We start from the raw sequence: 17,119 nt of genomic DNA, 5'->3' as shown, positions 1-17,119 counted from the left end.
CTAGGTTCAGTGCATCATCATGGCTTAGGGGTCGCACTGCTTCCTCCCTCCGTTCAGTTGGCTGGGGCCGAGCAAGTAGTTCCATCGTGCATTTAAGTGACCAGCGTACGAGGAGCGAAAACTTGAATTCTAAAGAACAGAACACACTTACCTGCAACATGGTATTCACTCATAGCGGTCTCCACAACGTAAAAACTCACCCTCTGGATGTTCATGTTGAACATGATGGAACTAACATTTAAAATGGAGTTATTTCTTTACATTCAGAGATGGCAAATGGTATTGACTTCATTAACATTAACGATGATATTACATCAGCAGGATACGTTACCATTCTGTTTTGTACATAAAAGAAAAACAATTAGGAATTGTTGAAATAAAAAAAATTTATATGTATATGTATAAGTAGGCCTATATGGTATTGGTGTGTAGGCCTATGTATGTGCGTGTATATATATACACACAGTATTATACATGTGCATATTTTGGGACCTAAAAAAAAATAATATATTAATGCATTTTTTTAGAAATTAATAAAAGTTTAAAAGATGAGTTCAAAAAATTACAGTCAGCCATTGCGGATTGACCTTTTTAAAGTGCAATTTAGTTTTAATTTGTATATTTTATGTCATGATGACAGAAAAAAAAATCAAAATGTAACAAAAAGAGATAGAAATAAAGGTGGGTGAAATTCCAACGAAAGAGAAAAAAGTGTTTATACCCATGTTACAAGGGTCAATGATCATTTTTACCCTATTTTTGAAATTAATTTACTGCAATAACATTCGGAAGATTAGGCGTTTCGTTTTTCATTCTATTGATATCATGTAGGCATACATTCGGCAGATTAGACTTTTCGTTTATCATTCCATTGTTTTTGTATGCGTGTGTGTGTGTATAAATATATACAATGTTGTACGTTTGAAAATGACTAAAAGAAAGTTCTTGACTTTTGTTTTTATTATTATAAAGATTATTATATTAATTATTGATCAGAGATGGAAAATGGTATTGAATTCATTAACATTATCAATCAGGATACGTTACCTTTCTGTTTTGTACATAACTGCCGAATGCAATTTTTATATTTTCTGTACTTTTCTTTGCAGATTTTTCTGATAATGTATTTTTAATTGGTTTTTTATATGAACTTTATCTTTTGCAATTTTAATATTTATCTGTTTTTTTATAATAGCAAAGTTTTGTAATGTTGATATATTTTTTATATGGTTCTCATTGGTTATTTTTCTATGTGAACAAATACATATATGTCTTGGGTAGTGAGAAGAAACCTTATTAAATTATTTATTTTATTCTATGACAGTATTACAAATGAAAATTAAAACAAAATCAAGCTAGGATTTTGGTTGTAACAGGGTTGCATCAGAGCAACATATGAAAGTTAACTATGCAACAAAAAAAACAAAAACTGGTAACTATATATTTTTAAAAGTTTGTAAACATTACAGCGAGAACATAAATTCCAGGTATTTGTAACATTAAAATATTTATAATTTTAATAAATTTAACACTCCTTTCTTAAAATTGTTAGGTAAAATAAATAAAATTATTTTGGTCATTTAAGAATGACATATCATTAAGGCTGTCTCTTATACACATCTAGATGTGTATAAGAGACAGCTCTTACTCAGAAATCCCATTTTTAGATGTATCAGTGGGTTTAAAAGAGAATGAAGTCACAACAACAGTTTACACCAAGCCCACAGACAACCACAGATATCTCAACTTCAATAGCGCTCATCCCATAAAACTAAAAAAATCCATAATATATAGTCAGGCGCTCAGAATAAAACGAATTTGCTCCACCAATACCGAATTCGATAAACATACACTCTCATCCACAAATTAAGACTCAGCAATTTCCCCATGAAACTGATCAAACCATTAATTATTAAGGCCTCGTCTAAATCACGCCAGCAACTCCTTGAATATAAAGCCAAGTCGAATTCTATTCGCATACCCCTTGTCCTCGACTACAACCCCCGAATCCAATTTCTCGCCAAAACTATCACCCAAGATGTTCGCATTCTTTCTGACTGCACTTCATCAAATACAGAAGCACTCAAATCACCACCTCTCATAGCATACCGACAAACTTCTAATCTTAATTCACTAACTTCATCTAAACTTCCCACTATCAATCACCCCTAAATTTGGTAATCACCCTTTTGAGCTTCTTATACCGACGACACCATCAACATCCGCCATTTAACCATACACCCATCATCGCTCACTTGCAACGCCTCAAATGTCATATATCTTATTTGGCGTACCCAATGTATGGATACTATATACGTCGGGGAAACTGGTTGCAAATTTAGAATAAGATGCAATAATCATAAAAAATCTATTAGAGACAATACATTAGGCTTTCCTGTAGCTAAGCAATTTAACCAAGCCAACCAAGCTATCTCTATAGCCTTAAGTTCATTTTAGTATTAGTACAGTTTTTAATTCTCTCACCGACAGACGTTGTTGCGAATTGAAATGGATCTTAAATTAAATACTCACAAAAATGGCGTAAATAAAGACTTAGGATTTCCCACAGATTACACTTTTTATTAATCAATGCATTCATCTATCTAGGTACATTTTATTCATTTATTCATCCTTTATATACTATTTAACTTGTTATATTTCATTTTCATTGGCTCATGCTAGTGAGATCATAGCCCTACATTCGGCTGATTAGCCCTTTCGTTTATCTTTATTTTTGTTGTTGTTAACGCCGTTTATAATCCGCCCTAATTATACATATAATTTACGATTTATCTAAGTCACTGCTATATTGTTTATCCCCTATTGCTAGTTTGTAAAGCTTTTTTAATCATACGTGATATCGCTGAGGAAAAGCACAGGCGTGCTCGAAATATTCGAAATAAAAAATTATCTTATGTCTATTATGTCAACCTATACGACTCTACTTTGTGCGTTCGTAGGCCTACTCATTATATATATATAAATTATATATATATGTATGTATGTTTATATATATATATATATGTATATATGTATGTATATGTATATATATATATATATATATATATATATATCTATATATATATATATATATCTGTTCCTGTACCCTTCATACTTTTGACTTTTTAAATTGTATATTATCTCTCAACGACTATCTCACAATTTTCATTTTATATCAAGCGTTGACAGAGACTACATGAAAGTCGAAATATTCTTTGAATAAATAATAAAGTAAAAATGTTGCTATGTGAGTATCTATTACAGTTACAAGGTATGGTATCTTATATGTTTTGAAACACACATGGATGTATCTTCTTCATAGAAGATGCATCCATGCATTTGGGACAATTTTTTTACTATACTGTATTGTAAAAGTGTAAGGTACACGTAGGCTCATAATATAGCCCTTTATACACATAGAGGCCTATATATACGAATGTACACCTTATCTATATTTATATGTTTGTATATATACTATTAAAACACACAAATTTAGGGCAATATACATGTGAATGTATACATAAATCTTATCCATATACATATTTACAATATTTTATATGATCCATGTGCCATAATCTAAAAATCAGCAGGAAAACGACTGGGTGAAAAAATTGCCAGTTTTCTAAAAAATGTATAATTTTTTGGGGACGATTTTTTTAGTCTGCTATTTTTAGTTTGTTTGTCCTATTGAGACCCAAGAATCCCAACAATACTCTGCAGGTTGACAAACCCACTTGAAATCTAGTTTTGAACTTGAATAATGTTAAATGGGATGATATACAATTAGAACTAGGACTATGTGTCCGAATTGGGAAAATTAAAACTTTTAAACGATAAGCAAAATGATTTTGCACAAAGTTAAACTGAACATAATCTGTATCTTCATGATCCTTCGTACCATAATGTAAGAATCAGCGGGAAAACGACTTGGTGAAAAATTGGCCAGTTTCTGCAAAAACGTAAAGGGTATAGCTTACGAATTTTTTGGGATGATTTTTTGACCCCGCCTTTTTCGGTTTGTATGTATTCTGTTGGGACGTAGGCCTACATATCACAGCAATCAACGTCACTTGAAACTTAGTTTCAAGCTTAGATAATGTTAAATTTTATCATCCTCAATTAGGCCTATGTGTCCGAATTTGTAAAAATAAAACTATTAAAGTTTAAATTAAAATTAAAAGCTAAAAAATGAGTTTGAAACAAGGTAATTGGTAGTTTGATAATCCCTGTGTACCATAATGTAAGAATCGGAAAAAACGGTCAGGTGAAAAATTGGCCAATTTTCGCAAATCGTAAAGGGTATTAGATCACGGTTTTATTGGGGACGATTTTTGATCCCGCCATTTCCGGTTGTTGGGTTCTCTTTGGATCTACGGATCACAGCAATACTCCTACAGGTTAACAAACGCCACTTGAAAACTACTTTTAAGATTAAATCATCTTAAATCAGACAATACTTCTGTTCAAATCTGGGAAAATTGAAACATTTAAAAGTTAAGAAAATTATTTTGAACAAGGTTAAATGAAACATAGGCTAATCGGTATTTTTATAATCTGTAGGTGTCATAATGTAAGAATCAGCAAGAAAACGACTAGGTAAAAAATTGATCAATTTTCTCAAAATGGTAAAGGGTATAACTCACAGTTTTATTTGGGACGATTTTTTGACATCACCATTTCCGGTTGTTTTGTGTTCTAATGAGACATACGGACCACAACAATACTGCACAGGTTAACAAGCGCCACTTGAAACCTAGTTTTAAGCCTAAATCATGTTAAATCAGAGGATACTCAATAAATGCGAGTCTGAGTAAATTGAAACTTTTCAACGCTAAGAAAATAATGTTTAACAAGGTTGGGGGTTGTTCACAATTATCAACATTTTCACAAAAGTGTACAAACAGTACTCTTTTTCGATACCCCCTCCTTCCCCTCTGAACGTGTAATAAAAAAAATTATGATTTTGCAAAATCATTCTCCTTTTTTTTTGCGAAGTCAACTAAAGCAATATACTTGGTTGCTTAAAAATGAATATATCCATGGCTACATTATAATTTTGCCATTATTTTACATATTGCATGTTATTTTTAATCAACATTTTTATGCATAGGCCTATGTAAAAGTGTACAAATGTGTCTACCCCCTCCCCCTAGCGTACTGCTTGTACACTTGTGAACATATTGATAATGTTGAACGACCCCTTAAATCAAACATAATCTGTATTTTCATGATCTCATAGGTGCCATAATGTAACAGTCAACAGGAAAACGACTATGTGAAAATTGGACAATTTTCGCAAAAATGTAAAGGGTATAGCTCACGATTTTGTGGCATGATTTTTTGACCCCGCCATTTTCGTTTCTTTTGTGTTCTATTGGGACCTACAGGTCACAGCAATACTGTGAAAGTTCACAAACTCTACTTGAAATCTAAGCTTAAATCATGTTAATATAAAATGATACTCCATAAGGTCCATATATCCTCAATCTGGGAAAATAAAAACTTTCAAACGCTAAGATGTTGAACACGTTAAATAAAACATAATCGGTATTTTCATGATCTATGTGCCAAACGCCATTTAAAATCTACACTTAATAATGTTAAATCGGATCATACTCACAATCAGACCTATGTGTCCGAATCTGGGAAAATCAAAACTTTTTTAAAAACGCTAAAAATTATGTTTTCGAGAAAACTTAGAGAGTATAATTCACAGTTTGTGTCAAAAATCCGCATACGATACCCTTTCCCTCTAAGCTAACAATTTTGCTGCTGAATAGGCCTAATAGGAAAAAACCCACACACTAAATAAAAAACATTTGTTTCTAACAACAGGAATCGAACCTGGGCCGCGGCGGTGAGAGCACCAAATCTTCAACACAAGACAGCATAGTATCGTTGATGGCTGTAGTTTTGTAAATGTATAATTTCATCTTCTAAATTTAAAATGAAAACGGCACGCATCATCATTAAATATATTTATGATTTGGTGCTCTCTACAGCAGTAAGTTTACACAATTAGCATATAAGTTACCGGCGAGCGATCTTTACATAAATAATAATAAATTATTACTTAGTTTGTTTTTGTTACAACAATGGTAAAAAAAAGCGATAAGACAATGTGTAAATGGCATAAATAAGAAGCATACATTATTGAAACAGGACTCAGGTTAAAGGGGATACGGTGGATATTCCAGCAGGAAATAGAATTATGTCATGCTGACAAATTAGGTGTGTGAAGATAATCAAATAATAACGTGGTATCGGTTGTGGTCATACAGATTGTTTCCTGGCTTACTTCTTCTTTCAATGTGTATATTAACCACTTAGTCACTTGTATGGGCCTACTTCATCACGATGACAACAATTAATGACAAGACCATGTCTGTTATCAGTAAGTACTGTATTATTGGTATTTACCTATTTGCCAAAACTGGCTTAGTCGGACGTATAGGCAAAATCTCAGGTTCGAAAACATAGGCCTAATTAAATATCATCCGAATTAAACCTATGTATATTGTTTTCATTAGTGCATTATTTTTACTTAATTATTAATATTAGTATTTTTTATTCATATGGCATGCCTAAATATGGGCATGACAACAGTGCAACACTATGCCCCTGTCTCTTATACACATCTATTCTTTTGGATGGGGACTGGTGGAGAGCCATTTAGAAGATTTTGTAATTGCCAACGAGGTCCAACTATTATCTTTGCTGTGTGTGTTTTTTTTAGAATACGTCAATGGCTATTTATTTCATAATGATTGAAGTTTCAAAATAAATAAAAAGAAAATGAATACTGTGCAATTGTTCAGTTGCTATATTGTTATCAGACCTATTTATATTGACCTGGTGTCATAATTTGTTTCAATACAAAAAAACAACGGATTTTAGTCAATGGTAATCGCTCAAGTGGTGAAAGGGCGACCTTATTTTCAAGAGTCGCCCTGCTTAATACACTTTGCTACAGCAGGCGGTAGTTGCAGTACGCACGTCGTGTTTCTCCGTGATACCACCGAATGGAATGGATACGCGGTTCGGCGATTGCCAACGCTACGGAGGATATGCCCGAGTGCGCGTTAGAAACGCGTGAAAATTCTTCGGATGCGCTTCCAAGTAAACAAATTCTTAAAACAAAATTCATTTTTAAGGTTTTAAGACTTGTGGTAGTACGGACCTTATTGACTGGTGGTAGGCCTATATAGATACTAATATACTAGACGTATATCACACTAAAAACTTATATTATTCCGAGTTCATATCAGGAAATGCCGAGACAATTAAAAGGTTTGTGTATGGAATATAGGTATACATGGCCTACGTCAGATCACACACACTCGTGTTTAGTAAGTGTCGGAAATGCACACCGATTTTCTTTTTTAATCTAGGCTAGCCTAGGCAGGGCAATTATTAGGAAGCCCGCATTAAGTAAGCTGTAAGTCAATTGGAAACTATTTAGATTAAGAAGACTGCGCTGTAACAATGCTTTATTTAGGTTCGGTGCCTGAATGTTAAAACTTGTTATTTATCATTGTGAGTTTTGGTTTAGATACACTAGGCCCACTGCGGCAATACAATAATAATAATAATAAGTTAACGTCACACGGTAATTTGATCGGTAAAGAAAAAAAGGATCGTATTTACGAATTGTATACGCTTCATCTTACAACCATTCATACTGGAAAAAGATGAAATTTGTCTATTATTGAAATTGTGTGACTGACTTATCCTTTAGGCCAAAAGTTCATAAAACAGCAATTTGATTTTTTAGACAAAGACCAGCCTATGCTTAGGGCCAGGCTAGGCTACAATTCATTATAAATCGGCCATATGACCTTTCAGAATTCAATTATTGAATAAATTGAAGTAATTTTTGAGGTTCTGGCTTAAAAAAATGTATATTCAAAAATATTTGGATTTGTATTCTATGCTTGTGCAGGCTGACGTATTAGATTAGAGGCTACTGAAAAATGAATCCTCTAACGTGAATACGGTTAATCCAATCCATGGTGAGCAGATAGTATACCTTTGTTAGAGATACCTGTCAAGGTTAGACTTTTAGTCTCATTGATTTAAACTACAGAAACTTTGAAGGATTACCGGATTTAAGATACAATAATCATAAGTAAACACTCAAAAAATTGAACTCATTTATTATACTTATCAAGTCGGTATAAATTTTAACGATTAACAGTTTAATATCACCAGAGAGTAAAGATCTTGAGTGTAAATGGTGCTTCTGAGGACTAACGGAATTCTTTCTTGGACATTCGTTGTACCATGGACACATCTCATGAGTGAATTCGAATGGTTAGATTAGTATAGGCCTGATTATTACATTTTTTAAGCTCTCTCTTATTTTAATTATTCTCATTCAAAGTAAAAAGATGAAAATTACTCTGCAAGAAATTTAAGATTTTAAAAATTAAGCAAACATTTCTCATACACGTTAATCAGTAATTCAATCATTGTGATTAGGCCATGGATGAGACTTAAAAAGAAATGTGGTCTTTGAACTTTAGTCTACTCAACACATACGAACATCCTCATACCAGGCTGGGTCGAATAACACTGGTCTATTTATATTTTTTCCGGAAAAAGTCCTGGCTAGACTATCAAATGTCATTTGACAAAACATATGGCATGCCTAAATATGGGCATGACAACAGTGCAACACTATGCCCATTGTCATTATTATGTAGGCACATCATGACTACGGATGGGCATACAAAACAATGTTTCTGCAACGTCATTAGTTGGCAATTACATTGCACAAATACGTAAATGTGTGCTTCGACAAAAACGTTTTGACATGAACACTGAAATGTAATACTACACGTATTGCTAGCTGACTAATAATCGGCTCAGAAAGTTCTGAAAAGACAGAAATTATTTTGTAAATAATCTTCAATTTTTTCGACAAAATTAATGATTAATTTTCTTGACAGAATAAAAAGAATTAGTTATACCGGGAAACACTACTGAGCAATAAAGCGGTAGTGGATAGTTAAGAAAAAAAGAAAAGAAAGAAAAAAATTAAAATAAAACCCGGAATAGAACATTATATTCAATTGTAGAATCGTGTCGCGCTTTTTTTTTCTTTTTTTTTTATGATCATGAGCCTTAGGTTTATTGTATTATTTTGCCGCTGCCCAAAGCGCTCTCCCGCCTATTGGAAATCAGTCTTTACTGACATCATGATGTGTTTTGTACAGGTGGTATTGCTGGAGAACTATCTGCTCAACTACCGGATCTAGTCATTGACGCAGCATTTCGACGGAAACAGATTCCTTATGTTGATGAGCTGCAAGGATGCCTGATGTTCCTCGATGTTTCAGGTAAGGTGATCATTCCATGTAATTTTGAAGCAGTGTTAATCGCACCGTCGACTGAGGAATTCGTCAACACTCTGCCTGACTCAGATCGTTGACCGTCGATTGAAGTCTGAAGTTTGTATTGTATTTTAGTATGTCATTGTTTTTATTGTGAACCTTGGAAAACAAATTTCATTTACTTTGTATATGACAATAAATTGAACTTGAACTTGAACTTGAAGATCATCATAAACTCGCATCGTCTTCCACGCCGATGAAGTTTTTGTGCATGCTGGTGCACAATCAAACTTAAAAACAAACCAATCAGAATTCGGATAACAATACGCTTGTGTCTCACTCTCACAGACAATAAGTTTAGCTTACAAGGAGAGGGCTTAATAGAACGGTGTCAAATTAACTTGCCATAAATCCCGTCTCCGTGCCACCATCGAACCTAGGCAAGATCGTCTGCTGTTGGCATAGACGATTTTATTATACAGAATTCTTGTACGCACAAATAAGGATGTATAGCCTTCGGAAGCATTTTGCAAGTGGTCCGGCCATTTTAATAAGAGTGAGATGTGGGTGGCTGGTGGCTGGTGGGGTACTACACATTTTTTTCACACTGATTGAAAAAATGGCCCCTCAGCCGGGTAAATAGGGCATGCATAATTTTTTTTTAAATGTCTTCAATTTAATTTAAGGGTTTAAATTTTAATTGCAAGTAGGCCTAATCAGGGCCGGCTTGGCCATTATACCTTTGCCAAAATTCTATAAAGGTTATTTGATATTTTATATTTATACCTCTAAACATTTTCAAAATCAATCTTAAATATTAAATTAAGGATTGTCAATAAAGTTGTATAAATGTACATACAAAAATAAGAACATGGTGGATTAAAAACTATGTATAGGCCTATACAACATTAAAAAGACAATGCGATACGAGCATTAATAATAAATCCACATGATATAGGTATTAGTATATTCATTAAAATATGTACAGTTCTCCCTCCAATTAAAGACCACATTTCTGCGGCCACCGTTGAATCTTTTATCATTAGCTGTTCCCTCCAATTAAATATTTCTTCTATTTAGAGACCATGGTTTTGGTTGACCCATCTGAAAAATTTCCCCTCCAAGTAAAGACCACTATAAAATAAATAGTGATCTTAATGTAAGTTTTTTTCTACAATAAATTGTGTTACATACGACTTGCACGTAGAAATATTAGCCCATGCACTGTTTTGTGTACAGCGTGTATTGAACTGATTATAATGTTAGTGGCAACGTTAGTTACGGTATAATATATTAATGGAAAGACAAGTTGATGTTTGACTACCAAGAAATGGTTAATTAAGAATAAATAAGAGCATAAAGTTACTGTACAACCACTTTAAAACATTTAATGTATTATCTTTTAATTTCCCTCTAAATAGAGAAATACAGTATAAAGACCACATGTGCCCATCAGATCACAAGTCATAGAGACTGTTATATTATGCGCCTTATTAACCCATTGATTGATTGATTGATTGATTGATATAGCGATTTTAATGTATTTAAAAATATATATATATATGATGATGATTATGATGATGACAATGATAGATATAGGTTCCTTGACTATAGACATCAAGAAGATACAAAACATAAGATGATGTTTTGTGTATCAGTGCTCTATATTGAATTAGGACGGTTTTTTTTATATAATTTTATTGTAATGGTTTACAATTTTATTGTAATGGTTTACAATTTTATTGTAATGGTTGGGTAGAACGAGCACAGGACTTGATGTGTGACTTGACTACCACCGGGAACAGCATAAAGTAACTGTATGCCCTACATCCATTCTAACAATCTTACATTTACTATAATAATTTCTAAATTTCACACTAAATAGAGACCAAAGCTGCTAAAACCACTAAAACCCTAGTCACAAAAGGGATCTTTAATTGGTATATGGAGGGAAACCTGTAGTTATAGTTTTGAGAAAAAGTGGTCCTTCTAAAGCCGGTGCGGCCGGTGCGGTTCCGACGGCCCTGCGATGTCGAAATAAGCCAATTTGTATTATGCCATCTTCTAAAATTGAAAAATGCGTGCCATGCTTATATTGTATATTGTTTGGCTACAGGATTCACAGCTTGTTGTGAGGAGTACCAGAGAAGAAAGCTTGGTGTAGATACCTTAATGAAAACGTTGAACAACTACCTTGGACGAATCGAAGATGTCGTACTGGAAGCAGGCGGAGATGTCGTGGAGTTTGCAGGTGAGGTCTAATTTAAACGGTTAAAGGTTATAACGCGCAAAGTAGCACTCACTCGTATTTATGTGATTTACGTATAGCGGGTGCAATTAAGGTGAAAATAACACGAAAATACTGTTAAAAAGTGTAAAAAATGTCAGTGAGCAAACGAACTTTATTTTCTTGTACGGACAAAGCACTTTTGCTTATAAGTGTAATGGATTTAATTTCAAATAAAATAAGCGCTTGAACCGGAATTTAAATTTAAATGTAAATAAATTAAAAGAGGCTCCGGCAGATTAACGAAAATATGAAAAAGTTGTGTAGACCTACTGGAAAATACATTTTGTAGGCCTATTGCAGACCACTAATAATATATAATCGGTTATCGTATGACAAATATTCTTTTTTTTTTCTCATTTCCTTATTCTAAGGCGATGCATTACTAGTTTTGTGGCAGGCCACAAAAGAAAATCAAAATTACATCGTTGCCAAGGTGGTTCAGTGCGCGCATGAGATCCATCGTAGATGCCATGACTGGAAAACGGAAGTCGGTGTGATGTTAGGTGTTAAAGTGGGTGAGTATAATCGGTATTCCTTGGAGAAATAAACTAAACGTGAGACATACCATAAATGGAATTAAAATCCAGTCGAGTCATAAGCATCAGGAAGAAATTTGACAGACTGCCCATTGTTTGCATGTTAATCAAAAACAAGTTGTTAAGTTGCGTACGGCGATCTCGTGATAAAAAGCTGACATGACAAGGAGTATCATAATCCAACATTGAGACACTCAGATAGCTCATTGTGCGTGCGCGTTCCTGCGAGCTTCGTTTAAATATTTTCCCGCTGTACCACTGGGCCTTTTCATCAGTTCTCATCTAGTAACAAACATGGATTCTTTGATTCTGGATGTCTTACCATCACCATTACGCTCTTTTGTTTTATTCTACTCTCTGCCATGTCTTTTAGACTATCGAGTCTTGATTCATCTTCTTCCTTTGTTTGTGGTATTAGGCTTTGTCCAAACAATCAAATATTATATGACAGTTTGTGTGATATGCCCAAGTTTTTAGCATGATGATGTCACATAAAAATAATAGTGTAGACAAAGTTTTAACCATTTTCAGAACTCTTTTTGCAATTGTACCATCCGTCTATTTGATGCTTGTAAATTCTCTTCAGATCCAAATCTCTAAGCATTAGCGGTTTTTTTAGTTGGCTTCCGATAATATCCTATAACAAAACGTGCGCACACAAAAAAACCCCACACAAAACAGCTTCTTTTTCTTCTTATTGTGTCTATTCACGAGCCATGTCGATTAGTTGTAAAAACTCGGCAGTACGAATCGTGTAGATTGTTAAAAGGATTGGTAAAAACAGTGCCGCGAAGTGAGCGCTCCTTTCTTGACCAACTATATAATAATAGGCCTATTCAAATGCAAAAAAAAAATAATAGGCCTTTAAAAACACTTCAACATTCACAAAGTATAACATTATCATATTTTTCATTTTCTTCAGACAAGAAAAAGTAAAACATATATTCTCATCTCTAATTTATTATTTTATGTTGCAGCGATATCATTTGGACCAGTTACTATAACATACGTAGGGGATAACAGGACGCAACATTTTATAACCGGTGGTGCAGGAGTTTCAGAAGTCAACAAAGCAGAGAGACATTGTCAGAAAGGTTCCACGATCCTTGCGAAGTCTGCGTTCAAAATCTGTCCGTGGAAAGAAGGAATCCGCTTCGAGTTACTGGAGGACAGCGTTGCTAGGGTGAAGCTTGTAAAGAAATCATGGTTAACCAAGTTTTCAGAGGAAGGTAGGTACTCATAGAAACATATACCACAAATATTTTTGGGAAAATTTTCTCCATTACAGGCAAACTGTAAGAAAAGAATAGGTTGTAGTGAACATTTTTATATGCGTAAAAACATTAGAAAAACATGGTAACATTATTCTACAAACTGAAATAATTAATTATTCCGAAAAATGCAATAGGTCTTTTAGTGAACACTAGTCTGATATGTGTACTGGACCTTTGGTTGTAAGTCCTCTTTTACTACTTTACTGCTCAACCACTCAACTCGTCCATCATATTAAAACAAGTCTGTTATTCTCAAAACTGGACATACATGCGTCTTTCGACAAAGCCATCTACCCTCTTTTTGAGCGCGTGACTACGCGACTTGTCGTTAAAATACGATCTATTGCGTATGCATTGTCGCGCCGTCCGTGGATTTATTTAGGGTTTACGCATACCTGTATTTTCATAATTTATAGACCATTATAATAATTATCTCTCGTTGTTTTTGTTTTTAAGTGGAACCAGAAGCTACGGGTAGTCCAAAATCAAAAAGGGTAAAGTTCCTTTCGTTTTTTTTTAAGTAGTAGTGTTACATTCGATTTCGTCCGACGATAGCTAGATTTTATATCCTGATTAATAACATTTTGAAAATTGTACAAACAGAAAAAATTGTTTTAAATCTTAGCTATAGGATATACAGTAGATACAGAAATAGTTAATACAGCACCATCATGTATAATAACTATCAGTAAATCTCTCTATTTACTATCTCAATTTAACTATCTCAATTTAAACACTCATTGCAGAAATTAAGTACTCGAGATTCTCCGAGAATATTTCGAAGATCATGTAAGTATGCCTATAAAGACGAGTTCATGATGATGATGATGATGGTGGTGGTGGTGGTGGTGATGACGATGATGATAATGGTGATGATGGTTATAATTATGACGAAGATGATGATGATAATGATGTTGATGATGACAATGAATAAAGACAAAGAAAATGACAGTATTTCTTATTTAGAAATGAAAGATCGGTTAAAATCATAATTTAGATGTATTTTTCGTAAAACCTGGTTTTATTCACAGCTTATAAGAATAAATTACGACCATTTATCGCACCACCAGTTTTACAGAAGGTAAGTGTAGGTTGAACTCAGCAATAATTTAAATTAAATTAAAAACCGTTCATTTGATCATCATACTGAGTGTCGTATCATTATTATTATTATTATTATTATTATTATTATTATTATTATTATTATTATTATTGAACTCATTTTCATAAATAGATATTGTTACCGGATTAATTTAAATTGGATTCTATTTCTCATAAGATTGAGGATGACCAACCCTTAGATTACCTCTGTGAGATGCGAGAGGTCACTATCGTCTTCATTAACCTGGTTCTAGACACGACTGATCACGCCGGTTGCCTCCAGGAGCTATATACTACCATCGGAGCGTCAGTCGTACAGTTCCAAGGTGAATGTTATATTTGTCGTTAGTCTAATGTAGCATAATATCTATTAAAATTAAAGTAAACCATCTGTTTTTATATTAGGCATGCCAAGCCATCATACTTTTCAAGAGCGAGATGTTCTAATCCTAAATTGGTTTTCATAACATTTATAAGATTGATTTGAAGTCAACCTCTTACAATCTTGAAAAATGCCATAGCTGAAAAGCAGTATTTGTCTAAGCACGAACATATTATCGTAAATTATTCCATCATTATATTTTTAAATATATCATTTTCTTTATGTAAGGTATGATAAACAAGATATTTGAATTCGACAAAGGCACAAGTTTTCTAGTAATCTTCGGTTTGCCGGGATTTAAACACGAGAATGAGATCGGTCACGCCCTCCAATGCTCCAGTAAAATCCAACAGTCACTGAATATGATGGAAGCAGTTCGGTGAGTAATACACCTTTTGAGGAGAGTAAATCAAACTGACCAATCACAATGTGTTTTTATTAAGGCCAATAATACGCGCATATCCCATAATACACAAGTTTAGGAGTTAGATAACATGTTTTGTATTAAAATATTTTCCAAAATTATTTTATTAGTATATAATAATCGAATCGTACTGCGCACGGACACGATTTCATCATAAATAATTTATGTGTGTGTTAATAGTTTAAGGAAAGTATAATCATAAGAAGAAAAGTAAGACTAACTGCTTAAAATATCGGTCCCCCTTCTTTAATTCACAATTTGTTATGTACTTGGAGGTAGGTAAAGGATTGTGTGCGTAAAATCGGGTATTTACTGCGCCCGACGGTCGTCGGCCAACGCGATTCTGTGGAGAACGCGACGCCACGACGCGTGCAAAGGATCGTCTTTAATGACGATGTGTTCAGATTGCCACCCACAATCAGCAGACGGCGTTGCGTCGTCTAGCTCAAAGTGAGCGGAGTTGGATTCGTCGTACGATCAGTGATTGCCCGGCTTATAACATGTTTTTTATATCGACGTATGTTTGCTTCTAGACGAGTGTCTATCGGAGTTACCACGGGAAAGGTGTTCTGCGGGGTGGTAGGACACCCATCAAGACACGAATATACTGGTGAGTTTTAAAATAATGATGATAATGCGGTGATGATTTTGATAATTCTGATAATGATAACAATGACGAATGATGATGAACATGATGGGACGACGACGAAGATGATGATGATGACGACGACGATTATGATAACGATAGTGATGATAATACTATGACACAAATATGATGTGATAATGCTCAAGAAAAACACGTTGAGGATATGATGGTCATAATAAAGAATATGATGTAATTATGATGATGAGAGAAGATGATAATGATGATGATGACGATGATGATGATGATGATGATGATGATGAAGATGCAGATGATGATGATGATGACGGTCATGGATGATGATGAACGTGATGCAAATACAATGGAAATCGTTTAAATATAGCCCTGATTAAAATCATATAACATAAACCATGCTGGCAAGGGGACATTTCGATAAGCTTCGCCCCTTAGATGTTGTTGCGTGTATTCCTGGCTATTAAATGAAACGTTCTGCTTATGAATATTCATATTGCAAATTACACGTTGGCCTATTGCCATACTTTTCTTGTTAGTGATTGGTCCAAGAGTAAACATGGCCGCTCGTCTGATGATGAACTATCCTAGCAAATTGTCTTGTGACCAGGCCACGTGCACGCGGTCCAAGATAGAGATCAATCACTTTGAAGCTCTTCCGGAAGTCAACTTGAAGGGAATGAAGGACCCTGGGAAAATATATGAATATCACGATGTTGCTAAGTAAGTTTGTCTCTACTTCGATGACGTACCGAAAATGACGTCACATAATTATAACTACGAACTAAAATGGTGGTAGTGGTAGGAGCTAATGCTGATTTTTATGTGTTTTAAAGTTAAAAATAGTTTTACACAATAATAATTTAATCATTTTTTCTTCAGAGACGAAGACTCAGGTATCGCAGAGGTGAAATATCCGTTATTAGGTAATATGAACATGTTTTTATATTTACATCCATATATATTAATAATTATACTTTCTTTCATAAAAATATTGAATGCAACTCTAATAGACAACTTCAGCAGCAAAGTATATAAATGGTTGGGAAGTCCCCATAAACAGTACATACAATCCCAAAAGGCACCTCACTGAAAGATAAAAATTAATCCATTGAATACAGGGGCGGATCCAGAGATGTCCAAAAAGGGGGGGGGGCGAAA

The 17,119-nt window shown here is 34.0% G+C and overlaps 1 protein-coding gene across 1 annotated transcript in view; it reads left to right on the top strand.

Moving 5' to 3' along the window:
• Positions 1-6,357: 6,357 nt before the first annotated feature.
• The window catches only part of LOC117101514 (adenylate cyclase type 10-like), a 13,634-nt gene continuing 2,872 nt past the window's right edge, over positions 6,358-17,119 (top strand). Inside the window, exons 1-11 of the mRNA XM_033241492.1 lie at positions 6,358-6,394; positions 9,219-9,341; positions 11,452-11,586; positions 11,997-12,140; positions 13,139-13,390; positions 14,467-14,516; positions 14,715-14,862; positions 15,147-15,297; positions 15,876-15,952; positions 16,498-16,681; positions 16,841-16,884. Of these exons, the coding sequence (XP_033097383.1) occupies positions 6,358-6,394; positions 9,219-9,341; positions 11,452-11,586; positions 11,997-12,140; positions 13,139-13,390; positions 14,467-14,516; positions 14,715-14,862; positions 15,147-15,297; positions 15,876-15,952; positions 16,498-16,681; positions 16,841-16,884 (1,345 nt within the window). The remainder of the gene's footprint in view (positions 6,395-9,218; positions 9,342-11,451; positions 11,587-11,996; positions 12,141-13,138; positions 13,391-14,466; positions 14,517-14,714; positions 14,863-15,146; positions 15,298-15,875; positions 15,953-16,497; positions 16,682-16,840; positions 16,885-17,119) is intronic.

Source organism: Anneissia japonica, unplaced genomic scaffold, assembly GCF_011630105.1.
Source record: "Anneissia japonica isolate Jap-2015-1 unplaced genomic scaffold, ASM1163010v1 scaffold287998_len430063_cov162, whole genome shotgun sequence".
NCBI lineage: Eukaryota > Metazoa > Echinodermata > Crinoidea > Comatulida > Comatulidae > Anneissia > Anneissia japonica.
This window is presented reverse-complemented; position numbering and strand designations above follow the sequence as displayed.